Source organism: Rhopalosiphum maidis, chromosome 2, assembly GCF_003676215.2.
Source record: "Rhopalosiphum maidis isolate BTI-1 chromosome 2, ASM367621v3, whole genome shotgun sequence".
NCBI classification, from domain to species: domain Eukaryota; kingdom Metazoa; phylum Arthropoda; class Insecta; order Hemiptera; family Aphididae; genus Rhopalosiphum; species Rhopalosiphum maidis.
In genome coordinates this window covers 56,962,832-56,987,560 of record NC_040878.1, presented here as the reverse complement: position 1 = coordinate 56,987,560, position 24,729 = coordinate 56,962,832, and the positions used below count along the sequence as shown (strand labels likewise).

The 24,729-nt window shown below is 26.0% G+C and overlaps 2 protein-coding genes across 2 annotated transcripts in view; one reads left to right on the top strand and one right to left on the bottom strand.

Moving 5' to 3' along the window:
- The first annotated feature begins 8,290 nt into the window (after positions 1-8,290).
- Positions 8,291-9,712, top strand: LOC113553680. The gene is made up of 3 exons (XM_026957144.1): positions 8,291-8,477; positions 8,619-8,800; positions 9,517-9,712. Exons 1-3 carry the CDS (start codon positions 8,438-8,440, stop codon positions 9,583-9,585), a joined length of 291 nt encoding a protein of 96 aa, XP_026812945.1. The 5' UTR covers positions 8,291-8,437; the 3' UTR covers positions 9,586-9,712.
- Positions 9,713-13,026: 3,314 nt separating this feature from the next.
- LOC113552727 (Y+L amino acid transporter 2) overlaps positions 13,027-24,729 on the bottom strand; it is a 38,268-nt gene continuing 26,565 nt past the window's right edge. The window contains exons 5-13 of the mRNA XM_026955600.1: positions 20,926-21,019; positions 19,104-19,148; positions 18,899-19,022; positions 17,830-17,933; positions 15,586-15,682; positions 15,376-15,450; positions 15,129-15,288; positions 13,977-14,069; positions 13,027-13,269 (exon numbers count right to left, since the gene is read on the bottom strand). Coding sequence (XP_026811401.1) covers positions 13,202-13,269; positions 13,977-14,069; positions 15,129-15,288; positions 15,376-15,450; positions 15,586-15,682; positions 17,830-17,933; positions 18,899-19,022; positions 19,104-19,148; positions 20,926-21,019 — 860 coding nt within the window. The 3' untranslated portion in view covers positions 13,027-13,201. The remainder of the gene's footprint in view (positions 13,270-13,976; positions 14,070-15,128; positions 15,289-15,375; positions 15,451-15,585; positions 15,683-17,829; positions 17,934-18,898; positions 19,023-19,103; positions 19,149-20,925; positions 21,020-24,729) is intronic.

The window sequence follows — 24,729 nt, the reverse complement described above, 5'->3', positions numbered from 1 at the left end:
ACAATATTTCTGGTAATATTATAACTTGACCTGCTTTTGTTAGTGTCTTTGTAAAATAAGAACTAATATAATAATTACTTGGAGTCTTTTTGTAACAAGTCAGAGAATATTTTTTTTTTCAAAACTGTTTTATTGTAATACTCAATAAAACGTTAATATTTCTCGTTTCTTGATATAAATAACTATTTAATTGGTATTTAATAAAAAAAAAATGTGTACAAGGTAACTATAAGATAAGAAATTTGTAATTTTCCACACCACCTTTATTATTAAACGACGCCCAATAACATTGTCCGTATTGTTTAATAACTTTATGAGGTATTACACGAGGCGCGTTTTTTTTATTGTGGTGTCCCCAGTAGGCCTAATCCACATCGTAAGTGAGAACGCATCACATGCAGAGGCGTATTTAGGTAGGGGCTTTGGGTACCGTCACAACAAATGTGTGCCATAGAGTTATAGAATACTATAGTATTTATATAACACGGTGTTCTATGGTATTAAAAATTTCACCATTGCGCGGTGTAGAAGTTTTTTAGTTTTTTTTTTCTAGGGGAGAGGCGGCAAAATATGTCTTGCTCTTATTCTAAAATTCCTAAATACGCCACTGATCATATGAATGCATTCAAATAATAAAAAAAAATATACAATAACTTAAACTATGTAGATATCAATAATACTATAAGGAAACCTAGGAATAAAAATATGATTTTCCCTATTGTACATGCTACGAAAACGGGTAATGTGTATGATATGTGTGTTGCCGGCCGGCGATAGTCAATGTGTTGGACGAATGGATGAGAGATGAGCGCTGACGCGTAAGGGGACAACTAAATAAAAATTATTATAATATAATAATATAATAACCTAACTTAACCTATACTATAATACAAACACATCCTGGCAACACTTGATATCAGGATGAGCTGCCAATCTTCCTCCGGGTTGAAACGAAGCAGAGTGCCGACACATTTCCCATCAGCTTGGTGACAAATTCTTCTTCACTAATAAATATAAATATTATATATTTATATATAGCATACTGTACCTATTACGATTCTAAAAATTATTATATAATAGTATAATACAAACAAATCCTTTCGACAGTTGATTATCAGCTGAATTTCTTTTTGCTGCTGCCAAACGTCCTCCGTGTTGAAATACAACAATCAACTTTGCTGCCAATCTTCCTCCGGGTTGAAACGAAGCAGAGTGCCGACACATTTCCCATCAGCTTGGTGACAAATTCTTCTTCACTAATAAATATAAATATTATATATTTATATACAGTATACTGTACCTATTCTAAAAAATATTAAATAATACAAACAATTCCTTTCGACAGTTGATTATCAGTTGAATTTCTTTTTGCCGCTGCCAAGCGTTCTCCGTGTTGAAACGAAGCCCAATGCCGACACATTTTCCATCAGTTCAATGACAAATTCATCGTCGGTGAGTAGTCCATGATCCAGCTAAATGTTTGGTTCCTATAAAACTACAAACTAATGTGCAGATTAAATGCAATAGAAACAATTTTAATATTTCAGAAATATGTGTTGGTGTTCTTTTATTTTTGAATTTAAATTAATTTTAAATTTTATATTCATAATTTATCAGTTAAAAATGTAAAAAAGAACTAAGAAGATTATAGTTTATTGCAGTTTAACTTTCTGTTCGGTGGCCACCTTTTAAATTCCTCGCTCTCTTTTATAAGAAAGTTAAACAACACAATAACTATAAAAAATATAAATTTAAACATACACAAAGATGAACTAGCTATGTAATAAGAAAAAAATTGGTAATTTATCAACGTATTATTGAAATAAAAAGAACACCTAAAACCGTAGTACAGTATATTATCTGAAAAAAAATCATAAAAGTTAAATATAATTTAAGTAAATATTCATAATATACTGTACTACTGTTCAAAAAATTATAGTATTAAACAAACACAGCCTTGCGACACTTGTTATTCAGATGATCTTCTTATTGATGCTGCCAATCGTCCTCCGGGTTGAAATTATATAAGGATATAGCGTAATTATTTCAGTTTTTTTGTTTTTCCGATATTATGGCAAGATCTGAAATTTTTTGTTTTATTTTACTATTTACCACTCAAAGTACCAAATAGATCATATTTGCTACAAGAATTCATGACAAACAAAAAATAAACTACATAATTGTAAAATCATTTTACATTTTTCGCTACGTTCAGGATCTAAGGTGTACTTAACGACTTTATTTTATTCTTGGCAATTTCATCATTAATGCATGGTCGGTAATCTTTTTGAACTCTCGGGCCACATTCACAAATTAAAAACAGTTTGCGGACCAGATAAAAATAAAAATTGTATATTCTTAAATTATTTACTATGAAAAAAAATATTGTCTAGAACTTTAAAATTATAAAATATAAATAAAAAAAATATATCAGTGTTTTAGAATTTAAATGGGTTGTATATGCAATAACCCGCCGGTTGCCGACCACTTCATTGGACTGGACGATCGGAAATAAAATATAGGTCTGTCATCGGGGTAACAGCTTGTAGAAGTCAATAAACATTTATTTTATGTATAAATAGTAAATTTATTACTACCCCAAAATTATAGGAAAATTAACCTACGTAAGTATCCTTCGACGCTTTTCGGCGAAATCAGGCTGTGCCATATTAAAGTTCAAACGTGCACCGTTACCGAAGAAACGGTTAGTTTATTTCTTCATTCGTCTTCTTTGCGCTTCGGAATGAAATCATTGAAATTTTTTAGGAGACGATTAATCCTACAAATGACAACGATTGTCGTTTGCCATGGATGATAAATATTATAATAATGTTTTTTTATAGAACTCAATTTGATACTCAATAAGTCATAAAATATTGAACTTCAGTCATAAAAAATAATGTGACTTTCTAGGAAACCTTTTATATTTGTTTTATTTAAAAAAAACTAATGAGAATTACTATATTAAATTTGAAAATAAAAAGACAATATTAAATGAATATCTGATGAAAAAATAATTTGAAAATTGTATAGATTTAGACAAAATTTGTCAACATTTTGATTTTAAACGTTCATAAAAATTTATCGCGACTATACATTTTTTATTATAATAATTTAATGACTGATGGGAACATTGAATTAAATTTTAAATCATATTTGCTATCAATAATTTTTATCGGCTTAAAAAAAATTTTTTTAATTATTTAAAATTGTTAAAATACTTTTATAAAAAAATGTATAGGAAATCATAATGTAGACAGTTGGTAAAATTTTCAACATTCTATGATTAGCATTTTTGAATTAAAACTTAGTAAACGAATTATTTAATAAAATATAATTAAAAAAAAGATTTAATCGTTAAAGAATTTAAAACGGATCGTGAACAATAACCCGCCGGTTGCCGACCACTTCGTTGGACTGGACGATCGGAAATAAAATATAGGTCTGTCATCGGGGTAACAGCTTGTAGAAGTCAATAAACATTTATTTTATGTATAAATAGTAAATTTATTACTACCCCAAAATTATAGGAAAATTAACCTACGTAAGTATCCTTCGACGCTTTTCGGCGAAATCAAGCTGTACCATATTAAAGTTCAAACGTACACCGTCACCGAAGAAACGGTTAGTTTGTTTCTTCATTCGTCTTCTTTGCGCTTCGGAATGGAATTATTGAAATATTTTATGAAAATGAGAGTACTTGTCATGTACTGAAGGCTGTTGTTTGACGACTGTTCAATAAAATTATTAGAATTGTTCATCGTCTCCTACAAATGACAACGGTTGTCGTTTGCCATGGATGATAAATATTATAATAATGTTTTTTTTTTAGAACTCTTTGTGATTTTATAGGATTTATTATTATGTTTCAGCTGTCTTGCATACGAAACTTTTGGTATCTAATTCATTTCATACGTAAAATCATAATAATTGTATATTATCCTAAATTTTTTTTTAAATTATAATTTTATAACGGTTATTAATGGTTTTATACGGTTTGACTGAACTAAATGATTAATAATTTTAAAAATATTTAAAAGTTTAATCATTAAACTGATAATACATACTAAATAGTTAGTAGATTATGATCTATTACAAATAATAAAGAAGGACTTACAAAATTAATAAAATTAATTTCTAAATATAAGCAGTTATTCACATTCGACTCGTTATAGACATATAGTCATATATCATTTCCGTTTCGGTACCGTCCTGTTTAGGAATAATACATACTTATTCTATTTTTACTGATTTTAAAATTAATCGATAAGTTCTAATTAATATGCTCAAATAATTTGCGATATTAATATATATATATACATAATGAATGCATCTATTTATGTTATTATGCTGTTTATTTTATCCTATAAGTATATAGTCCAAATATTTTGAAAATTATTATATTTATAAGAAATGCAAACATTAACATTTGTTAAAATTATCAAATAAGTATAGTAATTTGTTTTTAAATTACTAAAAAAATAAAAATAGGTTGAAGAGAAATAGTTATCACAGAAATATGAAATGAATATCTAATAATGTCATCAAAATTCAAAATTCAGACAATTATAAAATATTAATGTGTCTTTTCGGAAAACGTTTTATTTTTGTTAGGGATAAAAAAAAACTAATATTAGTCGGCTACTCGGCCGGTTAAAAATGAAAAATGCTATTTATACAATTAATATAAATATAAATGATTATTCTATAAAATGGCTCTGGTAATATGACAATTATGTATTTTCGGTCTCACGTATTTTATGTATTGCCCGTTGGGGAATAAAATATGTATACGTATACGTCACCCGGAGGGTAGAAGATTATCCGGTGCAATAAGTATGTATTTATTTTATGTCTAAAAAAGTAAATTTATTACTACCCCAAAATTATAGGAAAATTAACCTACGTAAGTATCCTTCGACGCTTTTCGGTGAAATCAAGCTGTGCCATATTCAAACGCGCACCGTCACCAAAGAAACAGCTAGTTTATTTCTTCATTCGCCTTCTTTATGCTTCGGAATGGAATTATTGAAATTTTTTATGAAAATGAGAGTACTTGTCATGTACTGAAGGCTGTTGTTTGACGACTGTTCAATAAAATTATTAGAAGTGTTAATCGTCTCCTACAAATGACAATCGTTGTCGTTTGCCATGGATGATAAGTATTATAATAATGTTTTTTTTATAGAACTCTTTGTGATTTTATAGGATTTATTATTATATTTCAGCTGTCTTGCATACGAAACTTTTGATATCTAATAAATTTTATACGTAAAATCATAATAATTGTAATTCCTGAATTTTTTTTAAATTATAATTTTATTATTTCAATAGTTGTTTGGTAAAATATCTCACCAAAAAATAAGACCATCTTCGATCAGCATGATTTTACATTGTACACAATGCATTAACGCATTATACATTGAAAATTGAATTCAAACTGTACAAATTCGTTATAGTGACATACTTAACCTAGTCTATATGTAGTATTGCATGTAGTCACCAACTATAGTAACTATACAGCAGTTTACGGTTAGGTTAGGTTAGTTAATGGATTATGATCTATTACATATAATAAAGAAGGACTTACAAAATCAATAAAATTAATTTTTAAATACAAGCAGTTATTCAAATTCGACTCGTTATATACACATGTGACTATATCATTCCCGTTTCGGTACCGTCCTGTTTAGGAATAATACATACCTATACTCATACTATTTCTTACTGATTTTAAAATAATCAATAGGTTTTAATGTTAATATGCTCAGATAATTTGCGATATTAATATATATATATAATAAATGCATATATTTATGGTATTATGCTATTGTTATTTTATCCTATAAGTATATAATCAAAATATTTTGAAAATTATAATATGTATAAGAAATGCAAACATTTGGTAAAATTTTCAAAAAACTACAGTTATTCGTTTTTAAATTACTACAAAAAAACGAAAATCGGTTGAGGAGTAATAGTTATCACAGAAATATGAAATGAATATCCAATGTCTTAAAAATTCAAAATTCAGACAATTATAAAATATTAATGTGTCTTTTCGGAAAACGTTTTATTTTTGTTAGGAATAAAAAAACTTATATTTGTTAGGTACTCGGCCAGTTAAAAATGAAAAATGCTATTTATACAATTAATATAAATATAAATTATTATTCTATAAAATGGGTCTGGTAATATGACAATTATGTATTTTCGGTCTCACGTATTTTATGTATTGCGCGTTGGGGAATAAATTATGCATACGTATACGTCACCCGGCGGGTAGAAGATTGTCCGGTGCAATAAGTATGTATTTATTTTATGTCTAAAAAAGTAAATTAAAGCTCCAAAAGTATAGAAAATCAAACTCACGTAAACATCGATTTTTTTGTAAAACTTAGTTGTGTCATATTTAATGTCCACACGTTCAGTAACCACATCGCCGACCCAGGAACACCTTTTCTCGTCCGTCTTTACCGCGTTTTGAATTGAAGATATTGAGATATTTCATAAAAAATAAGCTGAACAGAACGGCATATGCGTGTAAAATATTATATATATTAAAGTACGGTTGAACGATTTGTACGTATATTTTTTTTCTCCGTTAAAATTATTACAACCGCCAATCGTCTTCGACTAATAGCGAAGATTGATGATTGCCATAGATGATAGATTAATATCCATAGATCATATACTGAATTATTATATTGTAATATTATTATTAACCAGACATTAAAATTTATTCGGGAGTCTGCCATTCGAGAGACTCAATTGTGTACTTATACAAATTTTATATGCACGACAAGGCGGAGGGCGGGGTAGATTGAATAGATGTTGTTCAGTACATTGAAACTAGACTCATTCAAAGTTTCTGCCATTGGCATCGCATAAATTAGTAATTAGTTGTTGTTATCGATATTTTTCGCCTGTATTATTATTGAATTACACCCGTCTTCTCATTATTAATGTAAAAATATAATACAAAATATTATAATATTATCAATAATCAATATTAATATCGAAAACCATCATAATTATTTTCAAAGTAGATAAAGATATTACAATTTTCTTCAAACTTTTTTATTGCTTTACTACTTTTTTTTTATGGTGAGTTGTCGTCTCAAAGACACCCGACGAGCCGCCACTGTAGGTGTTAATAAGTTTATGGCATGAACAGTTTAAAACTAATCTACATAATATTTTGAATACTTCTCTGTTAGTGTTAAATAATAATACACGAATTGGTGTCTTTAAATAATATTTTTGTAATAACTTAAAACAAAATAGATAACTATACCTATAATCGTTATTTTTCGTTAAAATATCCAGTTTTTTCAATATTCAAATCGGTATACTAACAGTAGCACCGAACACGGGTATGAACTGGGAAAAATTCTCCAGAAATACTTATGGATGGGTGGGCGATAATCAATAATAGTTTGTTATGCAGTATCTTGTATGTATATAGTTAGAAATAAATATAGTACCATCCGAACGTAACTGACTAAACGTTTTTTTAGTAGGTGGGTACTAACACCGGCATTTTTTCTGCCATAACGTGAAATATAGATCGGCGCCACTGGACTTACGACTAACCTCCGAGACTGGGAGTGAGAATATGAATAAAGTTAAAACTTTTAAGCAATAATAATAATAATAATAAAATAGTAGCTATAGTTATATAGTTATACTATACTAAGTTATATACTATTCTGATTAATATAAAAAAAAAACATAACATGGTGACCAGACATGAGTTATGGCTATTTTAACTGAGAAGTGAAATGTTCAGTAACTCCAGTTACTACATTTTAATTTCTCATTAGATGTATAAACGAAACCCAACATTATGATAGCTTTATTTACGAAATAATTTACTGCGTATAATATTAAAACATAATTAGGTTATAATAGAAAACATTTTTTATTAAACAAAAATTATATGGATAACAACTGTTATACTAGTGTTACTTCGATATGATAACGTAAAAGCATTCAATAACATCGATAATTAAAAATTAATAATACTAATTACAATAATTAATTCGTAAAATCCCTATGATTATTTTAATCCCCCGTCAATTAGATCCTCATGCGTCATTTCAATCTCGCGTCAATTGGATCCTCTTGCGTCATTTGGTCACCGGGATCTAGTTGTCGAAGGATCTATGTGACCGTTCACCGCGTTATTCCTCTATGATTTGACCACAACCACAGTACAATATTCGACAACCGATTTCGGGTGTTGCGTTATCAATTTTTATCGAGCAGCTGTTAACGATCGAAATTTTTTCTCCACTATCTGCTGTGCAAAGGTCGTGTCTCGTGTGTCTGTAGTTCGATACTATTTTGGTATTTTCGACTTGCCGTGACTTGCGATAGACGAACGTCGCACACTTAACGTATTTATCGAAAGAAAGAAATCGAAATCACCACAATGTCACGAGTAATATTATCGCAATTGAAAAAATCCAACTGTAAGTATTAACGGTCGTGTTGACAGGTACACATTGAGTGACGGGACTATGTGGTCTACAGAATTTCGAAATTATGTTTACCACATTACTACGGTGAACGTTGATCGTTACTCTAATATTGTTATTGATATGATTTTATAGCGGTTTTGAGGACAGCCGTGAGGTCCAAGGCCGATGGTCACCACGCCACTTACAAGCCCCTGACGATGGATGACATGCCAGTCCCAAAGGTGCCCTGGCAAGAATACCACGGCAAAACCAATGCTAAATACAACTTAGTACTAGTAAGCGGAATTGCTTTACTTGCAACATCCATTTACGTAGTAAGTATTGCTATTGATATTATATTTTTATAATTTACACAATACCAATATATACCTAGTGTAAAGTAGATACTATATTCAATCATTGACATGATAATCAGTGTTTATATGCAATTGTGTCATCCATATTTTATATTTGTATATGATTTTTTTATAATTACACGAGGGTCTTTTGTCACCGTATCACTGTTAAATAAAAATCTAAAAAGTCATTGATCTTGTGTTCAAACTTACTCTATATTTGTACAAAAATCTAATACAAATAGCTATGTATACATTTCATTATGTTTTTCTCAAATAAAAACAATTAAAATCAATATCTCAGTATAAGTTAAAGATTATATTTTAATTAGCCATTGTAACCACACAGTATAGCAAAAATATATTAGTAAGTTAAGTAATTGCAATGTTAATTTCAAGAGAGGGTGTGTTATTTGGGTTATCCCCAGAAAAATATGAACACAATATTTTTACTTATCTTTATTATTTACTCTCATGGTATACCCCCCCTGAAAATATATGATACCCACCAGAATAGAAGGTTTAAAATAAACACTGAGTAGTCATTTATAGTTATTGACATAAATTTTGATTCAATAGGAAGTAAGAATTTCAGTCATTGCTTGTTATTCAGTGTTGGAAAATATGGATGTCAACACAGATGACTACGGTTTTTAAATATTTTTTTTATTAACATTTTTTATTTTATATTTTAGTTACAAGATAACTGTTTTTTCAATGCTTTTGTACCACCGTACCCTTTTGAAGAAACTGAAGAAAAGTAAATATGATTATATATTTATAATAAACTGTATTTTTTGTTTCCATGTAGTAATTAATAATATTATATAAAATATAATTGTATTTAATTATGAATTTGATTATCCACAATAAAATGATTTAATTAGGTAATATATGTTTTATTTATTTTTCAGTATTATTTCTGTAGCTATTGCCTATTTTGTATTTGATTGTCAGTCATAATTATTAATTAACTAGAAAAATAATTTCTGTTAGTTTTCAGCAAGGTGTTTACGTAATAAGACTATTCTCATCTCATAACAGATGTAAACAAAAAAGTTAATATAGTTTAAAAAAGAAATAAATAATAATGCAATTTAAAATTTAATTAATGGTGATAATACTTCTGCTACCAAAATATAATTTTTAGTCATTTTATATAATATATTATTAAAATTATGTTTAAAAAGGGTACATTTTTTAATAATAAGATAAATAACTTATCATGTATAAATTCATACTTCTTTAAATTTGTATTTACTAAATCATTTATTTTTTTACTTTTGCTTAGAATTATTGTCTAGACTCTATTGCTTGATTATAATTTAAAATAGAAATAGCAAGTTAATTTTTCATTTTAATCATAAATAAAAATTTTTACATATACATTTTTTATTAAGCGTGTAATGGGTACCTATTATTTTTCAAATTAACTGAAATACCTAATTAATTATAATGGATATTTAATTTAATTAAGCTGTAAGGTCAATAAAGAGTTAATTAGATATTAAATTATGTTCAAAAGCTACTTTTTAACTAGTTAATGCTCACCTATGAACAATGATACACTTAAAATTGTACACATTACAATTCAGATAGCACTAACTACCAAGATTAATTTGATATATTTTCACTAATTTTATAATTTTTTAAACATCTAAAACCAATTTTTACATCAATAGATTTATTATTGGTAAATTATTAGAGGGGTAGAAGAAGCCACTTCCCCCCATTAAACTTATGTCATAATTTGTGAAATTCTTCATATTTTACTCCTCAACTTACCCTTCTACCACACACAAAAAAAATCCATATTTCATATCACCAACTTGATTATATAATAAGTAATAACAAATAAACAAATACATACCTTGTATTTTATTTGAAAAGAAAACATTTTAATAGTTTTAATAGGTAATATAATATGTAAAATGTAAATATTGTTACTTAATAATTGAATAATAATTTAGGATATTAGAATAACAATTTTGTAATATTTAAATATCATAAATTATATTGTCACACGTCTTAAACATAGTTAAGTTATTGTATATAAGTCATGCTTAAATTTAAGGTATGAAATAGTTATAGGTATCATCTAATATACTTAGCACAAATAACATAATGTTTAACAATAATTTTTAATGACGGGACATAAAAACAAGTCTAATCATATAAAACAAAACTTATTGCGTCCTTTTATATAATATATTATATATTAAATAATCAATATTAATCATAATAATATTTTTGTTTAACATTTTTTTTATAATCTTATGAAAATGTATTAAATATTAGTTGTTATGATAAATAGGTACTTAAAACTACATGAATAAAATGTTGGGGCTTATATAGTTTGTGTATCTCAAATAGCAAGTATGGTTCTAACACAATAGGTAAGTAACATACTTAATTTATTTCTGGAAGATAGATGATTATTTGGTATATTTTATAGAATTAAGGTAACTCAATACAATAAATCTTAAAAAAAAATAATACAAAAAATAATGATGTATGTTTTTTTCAATAACATAATGCACATTGGCATGAAAACATAAATAATAATTCCTATTATAGAATAAAAATAGGTACTTACCTACAACAGAGAATAGTAATGTAATATAACAAACAAAATATTTTACAAAAAAAAAAAAACAAAAATTAGATTTAAAAATTATACAAAATTATAAAAAGTAACTATACATAATATAATATATTTCATAGATATTAAGACTTAATTTTTTTGATCGTCTAATGATTATATGAAAAAAAACATGACAATGTTGATGTTTTATAAAAATAAATATTTATATATAAATTTTATTTATTAATGCTTATAATCAAATGTTGGAAGTACAATAGTTTTCATATTCTTTTGTGTTGATTATTGAAAATATCAATGCTTTAGTTTTGAAATACAATTTACATTTAAAAAATAAATTTATATACCAGGTATATTATACCTACATTATTGCTAACAGACTCTAAACATAAATACTTTAAATGATTAAAATAAACAATTATAACAAGAATCTAAAAAATAATACTTATACCTAGGTATTAATTAATTATAAATTATAGAACAAATAGGCACTTTTATATTGAAAAATAGGTTCACGTAACAATTTTAATAATCACTAAAAAGTACCTACAATAAATTTTAAAATGTAATAATTTGAAGTTGTGAATATTGCTAGACCTAATATTATAGTTAATTTTATTATTATTATTTTTTGTATTTTTTAATAGTATCGATTTTTTATGATTTTAGTTAATAATATTAGTTGGATAGTAAATAAGTTAAATATGTTATGATGAAATGTATAGTATATTATAAATTATGTAGGATATTTAATTATTTCTTTGATTAAGTTATTCAAATTATATTAATAAGAGCTAAATTTATTAGTAATTTATTTGGTTAAAAAAGTTCTACTTTTCCGCAAAAATGATTTAATTTTTTCATAGTCAGTTATAAAATAAATGTTAATATCCATAGAAATAACTTCAATTTTCTGTAATCAATTAAACTGAATATCCAAATAACAAATAATAATTGTTTTATATTTAAAACTACATAATAATGGTAAGAAATAATGGTTTTATTGCAAATTTATTTAAATAATTAAAAAGACAAATAACAATAATACAAAAGTATTTTTGGATTATTTTAGGTATTTTTTATTTAAATATTTAACAATTGAAATATACTTTTAAATTTTTACCTAGATTTTTATGCATTGTTCAAATGCATATTAATCTATTACAAATTTACAACCATTTGAGTTTAATTCAACCAAAAAAAAAACCTTACAAATCATAAAAAAATATAAATTGTAATTATTAGCTTTTTATTTTAACAGTCAATTTTAATTATTATAAATAAGTAGTTAATTATTGTCATTTATGAATACTGATTTGGTATTTGGTATAAAAACAATATGATGTATCAATTGAGTAAACAATTGTATTATGTATAAAGTATAATCACTATAGCCGTATAAGTAGTCTACTTATAGGTATAGCCATGTAAGTGATATAATCATGCAATATCTTCATCAATATTATTAATATTTTTATAAATATTCCTTATGTTAGGCAAAATCAGTATATACAATTAATCCTATGTAAAACAGAAAAATATTTTTAAATAGCACTTAATATAATATTATACTATGTATATACCTAATATAAAATCCATTGTCTTTTATATTATTGTTTAGTTTTAGGTAGGTATACTTATAAAATACATATTATAGCACACATAACATGTTATAATATTATTATTATGATTATTATTTATTGGAATTATTATTGTTGGTTAACGGTTGTATAGAACTAGACGTTTTGTTGTGATGATTATGATAAAATGTTTGCGTTTTAAACTTTGGCCGGCGTTTTTGATGTGGTCACCATCAGTAGTATTTGGAGGTAACGTGTTAAACAACCTGCAATTATCGAATTTAAACAACCCACAGATACATTAGTCCATTTCAAATTATCAATCCAAAACACATAGTAGGTACTACCTACCGACCTATACGACCAATAATATTGTATTATTAGTATTACTGTGATAGGTATAAACTTGGCAGGTAAGTATACATTTATTTATCATTATGACATTAGGGTTAGAAGTTAGAATTTATATTTATATGTTAAAAATCTAAAAAATATGACTTTAAAAAAATATGCTCTAAAAAACTATGTGTTATGCATACAGAAAACTGTTTAAATAATATGCATTTATGATACGAATATGTAAGTTATAGACATAAAAAATACGATCGCGATGGTCGACAGAAAATAAACAAAAATCCAAATAAAACCATGAAAATGTTCATTGACAAAAAATAAAACTGAACGAATAATATAAAACAAAAAATAAATTGATAGATTAGAAAATGTTTGTGTATTAACTCAATAATACATGACCTCAACAATTTTGAAATTATAAAACATAAAGTAGCTACTTACTAAATAAAAATACGCAAAGTTTTTAATATACAAATAGTATATTTTTAATCTTCAATAGGTAAGTGAAACGGATTTTTATTTCAATTAGCTACATTTTGGACTTACCAAAAATTATGTGAAATTCTACATATTACCTAACTCTAATTACTTATATATATTGTGTACACGTGTTTCTTACCGACGATTTTGTGGAATATCATAGGCTTGTTTTTCCAAAAAATGAACACACCATACACCGGTATACTGGTTAATATCATTAAACATCCATACCCTAAAATCACACATTAAAATTCAACAATAATAATTTATTAATATTATAGAATGGAATATTAGGAATGAAATGAGTGGAGGGTACTTATAAGCGATAAGTACTCTGCCATATTTTCAGGTTATTAATTTTGCAAATCGCTTGTGAATTGGGATTTAGATGTTTATTTAAAAATTGCGTTGATATTTATACTTAAATAGGTGCCCGTATTTTTGCGTCTAAATGGATTTAATATTTTATAAATATAATAAAATATATAAAATATATTTTTATATCTATAAATTATAATAAATATATAGGTATATATTTATACATGATGTTTCCATCATATATGCACAATAGCCAAATGGCCAATAATGCTATTATGCTCATTCATTCATCTTATCCTTTAATAATGTATTTATTAAAATTCTGATTTTTTGATATCTTAAAATGCATTATATCTAAACCATATTTTGTGTCATCGTGTTGATACAAACTTTGTATAGGTAGGTACATATTATCTATATCGACTTTTTTGAAAATATTGATACATCTAAACCAAAATTCAAACTGTATAAGTAATAAGTGGTTTCTAAGTTACGTTTTCTGTTCTAAGTTCTACGGATAATAAATAATAATAATAATAAGTAGATCCATAATTTCATGGAAAATATAGATTTAGAAGACTTGAGCGCTAAGATGATTTGAAATAATTATAAAATATTAGACTAAATATTATGTACCTAATATGTATTTTATGTAAAACCGTTTTTAAAGATAATTATCATCAGATTTTTGAACACAAAATGTATAACAACTCAAAATTAATTTGGTACTTATTTATAATTCGATACAAACAGATATATTATATTATACATATAAATAAATTTTTATTGCCATTTGCCACAAAATACTACTCAAATAGTTTAAAAAATCGTTGCATTTAAAAATATCAATACCTATTTGAATTTAAAATACAATACTATACTATATACTAATATAGTCATACACAGTTAAACGAGAGGAATGAGAATGCTTGGGGAATCATCGTACTTATAGTATTATGATATTTTCACCCACCTGTTTCGACCGGACTAGCGATTATCGGTATTATAGTCACGAAAAGCGTTGCGGCGATGTAAATGACCGGGAAGAACATATTGACTTTGATCGGCCTTTTCAAATCGGGTTGAGTGAAACGAAGCCACGGTATGCATAAAACCGACACACCGATGCTCAACTGAAACGATACATATAATACATGTACTTGACCAGAAGTTAGCTATGTTTGGTTTAAACTTGATTTTATTTTATTTTTCAAACTTACCCATGTCGCAAATCCCACGTAATTAATGAGAGCGTAAATGTTAGATATCTGCAAATATATCAGAGACAGCAAGCACTGTGGAAACGAGATGAAAATATTATTATAATAAAACTGCATAAGAACTCACGTAATACGAGTATATGATCGATTTTTTTTATCAATTATAAAATTTAAATGATGTAATTATATTATGTTTATCATTATATTTACAATGCATATGACTGCCGGCGTGGGTGTCAGTCGATTGATTTGGATCATTGTCAGGATCTGTGGCATTTGTCCCTCCAAAGCTCCAGCGTAGAACAATCTACATACATATAATATAGGTATAATAAATAATAATACACGATTTATATTTAAAAACTTAAAAATGATAAGTCACAGTTTTACTTTAAATAGGTGGGCTCTTATACTACGTTATAGCTATTATAAAAGTTAATCTAACCATAAATTATAGTTAGGTACATTTAAAAATTATAAATCAGAATTAAAATGAACAGATAATAATATTATAGAATATTTAAATATATGATACGAGCATAATATTTAATATTATAGTCTTATGACATTAAACATTATTACTATAAGTATCAAATTAGTATTATAATTTTTTTTTTTTTTTTGCGAAATCCTGATCGAACAGTGATAATAATATTATAACCACGTGTGCAGTAGACTTATTTTTATAACAATAAAATTAACTATTTAATCAAATATATCAATCAGTATAACTGTATTCACCCATATAAAAATGTTAAAGTATTTAGATGTTCTAAAATTTTTGACTTCATCTACAAACATGTAAAGTATTCATACAAAACATTTTACACAATACCTAGACATTTTAAATGTGGACAAGAATATAAAAATTTAGTTATTTTTCATACCTTTAATCGTCAGAGGTGGCTTTTAAGGGGGGCTAAAGGGCTATGTCCCACAAGACATCTTACTCTTTATTTTGTCAAATATTTTCATTGATTTAATTATGATAATTTGTATAATATTATATTATATTGCCCCTCTACCCTAGAGAAAAAACTAAAGCCACCCCCGTTAATCGTCCACTTGATTTTCTATAAAATAAATTAATATAAACTCTATGAAATATCAGGTTACTTAATACATAAGCATTTATCGGTTTTTGTTTTAGTGACTATTCACAAAACAATATTTGTAGCTGAGCAAGTTGAGGATATTTCTGAAAATTCACTAACTTAAAAGGGATAACTGTCTTTAATTAAAAAAAACTAAAAATAAATCATCTTGCTGTTATCCACAGTAGGTATCAATGGTACCATAAAATACATCAATGCATTACCAATTTTCAATGTACATATTTTTAGTGTCCTTATTAGATTTTGGGTGATATCAAATTATAATTTGTCTAATAATTAAACAAAAAAAGAATGATTTGACTAAATGTAGGATAGAAAAACGTTCGAATTTCTAAATCGAGGGTGGTTCGTTGTAGCGAATTGATCCATGGTTGGTATTCGAGGGGTCAAAATTAAAAATGTTCCTTTACTTTTAAATAAAATCAAGGAAAATAATAAAAATAATTATGAAAAACTAGAATTTTTTTACGAAACACCAGATTTTGATAAAATTGATTTAATTGTACCTAACTAAAAAATGTATTGAGTTGAAATTTTCACTACATATTCATATAAATATTTAATAATATAATAACATAATGTAGATAAATATAAATAAACAATAATTATTATTATAATTATAACTATATATTTAAATATATAAATATATATTATTATTATATTTCATAATATTATCAATATTTATAATAATTTTATATAAATTTATTTGTAATATTTTCATATAAGCAGTTATAATATTTATTTATTTGTATAAAGTTGTCATTGCCCATTAGGAACAGCCAACAAAAAATAAAATAGTTGTTAAAATTTCTTATATAATTTTAGACATATATTTAAAATTCAGTTAAAATCACTGAAATGAATGTAGTTATGTTAAAAAATATGTGTAGCTTACATTTAATAGAGTTTAATAAGGTGAAAATCTGTGAGGATTTCATTTGTCACAACCAATAACGTGCAAGTTAACGTATCAATTTATTATAAAATTACTCATGATACTTCATTAGTCTTCACATTTTTAAAAAAAAAATTATTTTATAGTTTTTCACTATAATGAGTTATTTTCATTTACCGAAGTATATAATAAGTGTTGCTAAAGCAACACGTGTTCCATAGAAATAGCCGCTACTATTTTAATATTTAAAATTATTAAGTATCTATACCTATTGTCACATAATAAAAATATACTACATATAATATTATATCAATAATCTATTTCGTAATACCTATACGGTCTATCATTTAAACTCGATTTGTAAAGGAACGAGAATACGACATTCGAATGTTTTTGTTTTTATAAAGTCTTATAATTTACGTAAAAAAAAACATATTTTTTAACCTTGAACTTGTCAGCAGAATGCCGTTGACAGCGCCAAATGTAGATAAAGCAACAAACACTGGAATCGTCCATGCCATTGGACCGTACAGTCTTTCCGCGAACGTCTAAAATACGCACAAGCAATCAATTCAAATCAATGTTTACAAATCATAATACGTTAACGAGTGGTAGTAGATCTCAATAACGCTTAGATGTGTCTATGTCTATTGTATAGTAAAATGTAAATCAGGTATTTACGGTGAACGTTATATTTCACGAGTTCATATGGTAATAATAATATATAATATTAATTTATAAGCCCATGAGGTACAGGAGCTATACCCACCTACTGTTTTTTTTTTTTATATAATAACCATTATCTATGTATTAAAATTATATGAGTAAACTTAGAGTTGTGTATTTTATTAATTTACTATTAAAATTGTCAGAATTTTTTTATCTTATTGTTTTAACTCTTTTTAACCGCATTAAACAAATAGGTACCAATACATTTTCACGAGGACAAATATGTGTAGCCGTGTAGGTACATTGACTATAATGCATCACATAATATGTTTTTGTGCGTATATTTATCTTGAAATATTTATCATTTTAAAACTTACTTGAGATGTAGTTTTTTCACATTCATTAACTCTGTACTTTGAAAATGTAAATATAATCAAAATGGCTTTAAGCTCTCAGGCTAGTTTTGGTTTCGTATATATCATCTGCCTATTTAAATCAGGCCTTACTATAACTCCAAAATGTATTACATAAAATACATATAATTCATATACTGAAGTATAGGGATTTAAGAATATAATAATTTAGTATAATCTTATGAATAATATAAATATTATTTTGACTTCAAGTTAAATGTTAATATAGTTGTTGTTATACAATATTTTGTAAAATACATTTTTTATACGTATTATGTTCGACCATTTATACTAAACCGAAAACGACAGACATCGATGTAACAGCGTATTATGTAATATGCGCTTACAATTATTAAATGTATGTTTTTTATCGGGATTGCTTGATATGTATTATGCATCAAGTATCCGCTAAACGTGTTTAAAATACTTACAACGGCGACAGCTTCCGAAGTCAGGACTTCTTGTGGCGACAAAGTTGTATAAAAAGCTATATTAGTGAAGACGTACACGACGGTGACGAGTATGCATGATATTGCTATTGCTCTTGGCAGGTTTCTAAGGAATAATAAAAACACAATTACTTTGCAAAAACGACGTTATGGCTAAACTAAACGTAAAATTATGAAAATTACAAACCGTATAGGATCTTTTAATTCTTCAATCACGAAGTTCAAATAATTCCTAGAAAACAATAAAATACATAATTGTATATATATTTATAATATAATAACGAAATCCTGTATTGCGCATATAATAATATGTAATCAAATAATTATATTGTTTAAGACTATACATGTTTTTATATAAATATATAATACGATATTGGTTGTATATATAATTATTGTTATTGTTAATTAGGGCGGCAACAGTAACGAATAAATTATAGTTTTAAGGAATTTACTGTATATATGTAAGGGCAATTAATTGAAAACTACGTTTGAAACAAATTAAAATCATGAAAAATTATTTGCGCCGTTCCGGTGTATAATAAAATAAATGTAATCGAATCACAAAACTAGAATTGTTTTAAAATTTTCTTGGTCGAAATAAATTTGGGAACTTTAATTACGAAAATAAACATCAAAAGCCATTCGTCTGCAAGCCGATTGATAAATAAGAAGCCATTGAGAAAACCCTACGCTAAAATGTCGCGACGTTTTCGAATCTAAATAAAAGCATATTATTATATGATTTTATACGCACATTTTGGAGGAAAAAAATGTAATAAGTATACTACTATACGTTGTACAAATCAAACGTGCGTTTTTTTTTCGGTAAAATTATGCGTTACAGTTGCGCCCTTTAATCGTAACACCATGCAATGTCTTATAAAAATATTACATTACATACTATGTAAAGCCTGCGCACTCGATCATAATACATATATACCTAAATAGAAAATATGTCATCGACATATGCAATTTTAAAAACGTGGAAACATGCACCACTGCAGCTGTGGGGAATACCCACTAAGTATGTAAAAAATAATAATAGGTATAATTATTTACCCACCCGCGATGTATATACAATAAGGTACCTGTAAAGTTATACGTTTTATGGGGACGATTGTAAAATAAAACTGCTTCAGTTGCTAAGTTATTATAATAACGCGTAGTATCTCAATGCGATTTGAGTTGTCGGTTATGTATTTGTTTATTTTACAACATAAAACTCATTTATAATTACGTAAAAAACTGGTTGAGAACAGAAATTTAGTTAACAGGGTAATAGTACAGGGTTGCTTTTACAGGCAGCTATAATGTTTAAAGTGTAATTTATTTTGTTAAAATCTGCGTATAATAATTTTTATTTTCATATTAATTACTATATTATATAATAAAGATATCTACTACAATAAATTTAATAACAACACGCGTATTGATATTTTAAGCTTGGCAGACAGTTATTATTGTAATTGTTTAAAAATTAATTATTTTATATCTTGTTGAAAATACAAAAAAAATTAAACAATCTAGACACGTTATAGCATTGAAAAAAACAAATCACCTATTTCATGCACGCATTACGCTTAAGGACTTTCTATATAGTAAAGGTACTATTATGTTGTTAATATTTTGGATAGATCATGAACAAGCAATTTTTTTCCTTCGTTATTATCACAATTCATCGAATAGGCAGGTTTCCTTAAGTACTTATAGGTATAGCCTATGACCCATATATATTATATTTTCGAATCTGCATTTGCACAAAACATATCCGAGCGATAATCAAATTATACTTTTCGTCCATTCCCATGCGGAATTCTTATCAAATGGCATTCAATTTTTACTGTTATTAATTTATAGCATGCATGTTATACATATAATATCATTATATATAAATAATTGATGTTCATGTACATTTGAAGAAACTGTAAATGTATATAATATTATAAGCAACGGTATATAAAATGTTATTGTTTACCAGTATTGAGTAGGTATATTATATAGGTACTAACCATCCGTTATACGCAAAAAGGCCAGAATAAAACGAGAGAGCAATCGAGGTAACTTCAGTTTTTGTATTAACAAACGTAAAATGTTCGGTATGCCCTTTAAAATAATTCATATAAAAATAATTGATAATTATATCATTTGTTGGTATTATAGCTGAAAATATTATTAAATATTACATAAATCATAAATATTTACTATTATAAATATTACGATTAAGAAAAAAAATGCAAACAATATTAATACGTATTTCAAGTAGTATAAATAGTACAATATACAGACATATAGAAACGATAAACCTTTACGTATAGGAATGTAATAGGTAATGGCTAGATTTAATGTAAAATATATATGTATATATATATATATATTATAATATGTTGTATGTACATATACAGTATGACGTATAATATTTTAATGAATTTATACGTTTTATTACCTATGTTGTTCGTGATATTGTGTAATTAAAATTTACCAATACTTTAAGACCTCCGCGAAATATTTTTAACTAATCAATAATTTTAGTATATTATTTATTAATAATTTTTAAAATAGGTATGCGTTTTACATTCGCATGAAAGCGAACGTCTGAAGATCTGTTATACAACTGTCGAAACTTTTTAATTTTACATACCCACATAACAATACGCATAGTTAATATACGTTTGACGTCGTTTTTATCGTTTTAATATAAAAATTCCAATTTAAATTATTATATATTATATCGTTCCTCAGTAACCGCGTCACGTCATAACGGAATACTCATAAAAGCGTTTATACCGTATAATAATAATAATTGTTCGCAATCATAATACTGCATTTATATAAATACATCTTACGCACAGATGTATATAATATAGTGTCATTTTTATTTTATTCTAGATATGACATAAAAAGAAAAAAAATAAGAAACAGTCAAAACACGTGAAATCGAATTTCGTGCATCAATATAATAATATGTGTCTGCCGTTTTTGTAACGAGATTCCAATTACATTTAAAACGAATACAACGGTTGAAGAAAAAAGAACAATCGAAAATTAAAAGGGAAATCGAGCAAGATTATTCCCCGCGAAATGACACACGACGTTTTGAGTGTGTAATGCAAAAACCCGATAGATACATATATTACAGCATTGATCAACCACTATGCAGTACCGGTGTCTAATACAGTTGTACAGTGATACACCATGACATGATCACTCACGTTTGTTACTACTTATTACTTTGATAATGAATTCTGATTTTTACAATTTTCAAGTGTATAAACATTTTTTTAGAGACCATAATATATTTTCAAATAATTACTTTAATTATGTTGTTTAAGGAGTGTCCCGTGGAATTACAAATTATTATTATTTTTTATCAATTGGGAATCACTTTTTTTTTTTACTGTAATTTGTTGAACAGATAACTTATTTTAAAAAAACTTTGATTTTTGGTGTAAGTAGATTAGATTAATTTTTACGAGTAGATTCTAAATTAATCGAATTTATGAAAACCAATAACAAAAGTCCATATTAAGAGTCATGGTGATTTTAAAATTATAGGAATTAATTTTAGTCTTGTATATATATTTAGAAGTACAAAATGCATTAAACTTGTAATGACAAGTTATAGATATGTTTAAACATAAAAAAGCATAAAGAGGATGAGCATATTTGGTGAAACACTGCATGTTTATATTTTATAATAAATTACCAATTTACAATATTTATTATATTGTAAAATGAATGTATGTTTATGATTATCATGATTATCATGAGTATCATGTATTAGATTATAATGTTATAACAATTTAGAATGTGTAACTTGGAAAGTTGGAAGTGATTTATTGTCTTCGTATTTAACCTAACCTATACGGTTATGAAAAAGACCGTTTGGAGTCTATATCCACGTGTAGACAATAATAATATTACGACTTACATATTATGTATTTTATTTGTATAGATAGTTTTTATATATTATTATATAGGTATTTACTATTTACTCGCATTCGAGTAAAAAATAGACAAATAAACATCGACGGATAAAACGAAAACTGTGATGTAAAATTGACTAAACAGTAAACGTAAATAATGCGATTTGTTACCAAAAGCAATATTCTATTATTGATACGCATTAGTATTATATAACAAGACATAAATCCATAAATGTTTTTATATGCTAATTCTGTGTAGTAAAATTAATATTGAAATATTTTAAAGTGTATCTCATATTGTTTATAACTACCCAGCTCCTGTAATGAATATTATACTTTATTTTAGTGATTATCAGTTATAAATTATAATGAATCTACGGGTATCAGTGCTTAAAACCTTTCAAATCATGTACTATACTAAAATATATTGTACAAATTACAAAACGTATATTGTAGAAGCATATAAACTGATTTGAAAAATGTATCCTTTGTTTTTAAATAAATTGTGGGAAATATAATAATATTTTAAAAATAATAAATATTGTCGTTTAAAATGATTTAAAAATAAACGATAAATGATATAAAGAAATTATCTATGTAAATGACTAAAAAGTAAAAATAAAACAAAAAATATAACGCTCTCAAACTTAATGAATAAAAAGAGTTTGCAACTTAAAAATTTCCATATATTTTACAAACAATTGTTTCATATACCCGTATTATATTTTTGATTTAAGCATGTTATTTATAGTTAGGACAGTTAAGTAAATGTATTAACCTTATAAGTAGGATAGCTATACATGTGTAATGGTCTATTAATGAGAAAAATTAATTATTGTAAGTATAAAAATATTTTAATAATCTTAGAGTAGATAATATAATACATAAACAAAAACTGGTTATATGGTCTATATTATGATCAAAATGTATTCATTTCCGTTCAAAATAGTAAAATCAAGATTTAAAAAAAAATCATCGTAAGTACGATGTGTTTGATCTTGAACTGGCTGATTCTAGCGAAGACAACTACTAATCATAACGCAGAAACCATTTATCTAGTATTTTATCAGATTAAACGCTTGCCTGTAGCCTGTAGGATCTCTTCCTTCTTCTCTAGTCCCGAAATTCTTTTGTAAATATACCGAGATCGCTACTTATTAGTTATTGCTATTTATCGTGGACAAGTGTATTTTACGGTTATAATTAAAATTTGATATAAGTCGGTCGTTGAGAAAATACCAAAGCATGTGGAAAAATCAATCAATGCCATTAATCGAGGAACGGGTAAGAGCTTAAAATCATAAATCATAAATTATAATATATATATATATATATTTATTATCTACTATTGAAATATTTGTGTTCGATTAGATAGGATAGAATCCGTAATAGGAGTTTCTTAAAATCAACTTAAAAAGAATAAGTATCTAATACATATATATAGTTATTTAACTGTCAAACAACTCCATAATTAATTAAAAAAACAACTGAATTTTATTTACGATTAATTAATATAATATTATAATTGTTTTTCGTAAACAGAATTTTAATGAAACACTAATTAAAAAGGTAAGATAAGTAAATTCGAATTTTTTAAATATTGGACAGTCTATTAGACTAGTGTTTTAGGCGATATATAATAAGTAGGTGCTAGGTACAATGTCGGAATTGGTACTAATTGTTTGGATCATTATCGCGTTTTTATAAGTAACAACCACAGGTCTGCAATTTTTACCTATTTCCCAACAACAAAAAACACTTCAACTTCGTAGAATACATAAAAAAAAAAAATAATATCCTAATATCCTATTGTTCTTACTCTCGTTGAGAATTCGTATTCTTTGACATAATTGATCGTTTTATCGAATAAATTTAATCAAAATCAGTTTA

Excerpts from the sequence above, each read along its gene's own strand:
- LOC113553680 (XM_026957144.1), top strand. The coding sequence starts at position 8,438 with ATGTCACGAGTAATATTATCGCAATTGAAAAAATCCAACT. Across the intron at positions 8,478-8,618 it reads GCAATTGAAAAAATCCAACT|CGGTTTTGAGGACAGCCGTG; the intron begins GTAAGTATTAAC and ends ATGATTTTATAG. Across the intron at positions 8,801-9,516 it reads TTGCAACATCCATTTACGTA|TTACAAGATAACTGTTTTTT; the intron begins GTAAGTATTGCT and ends TTTATATTTTAG.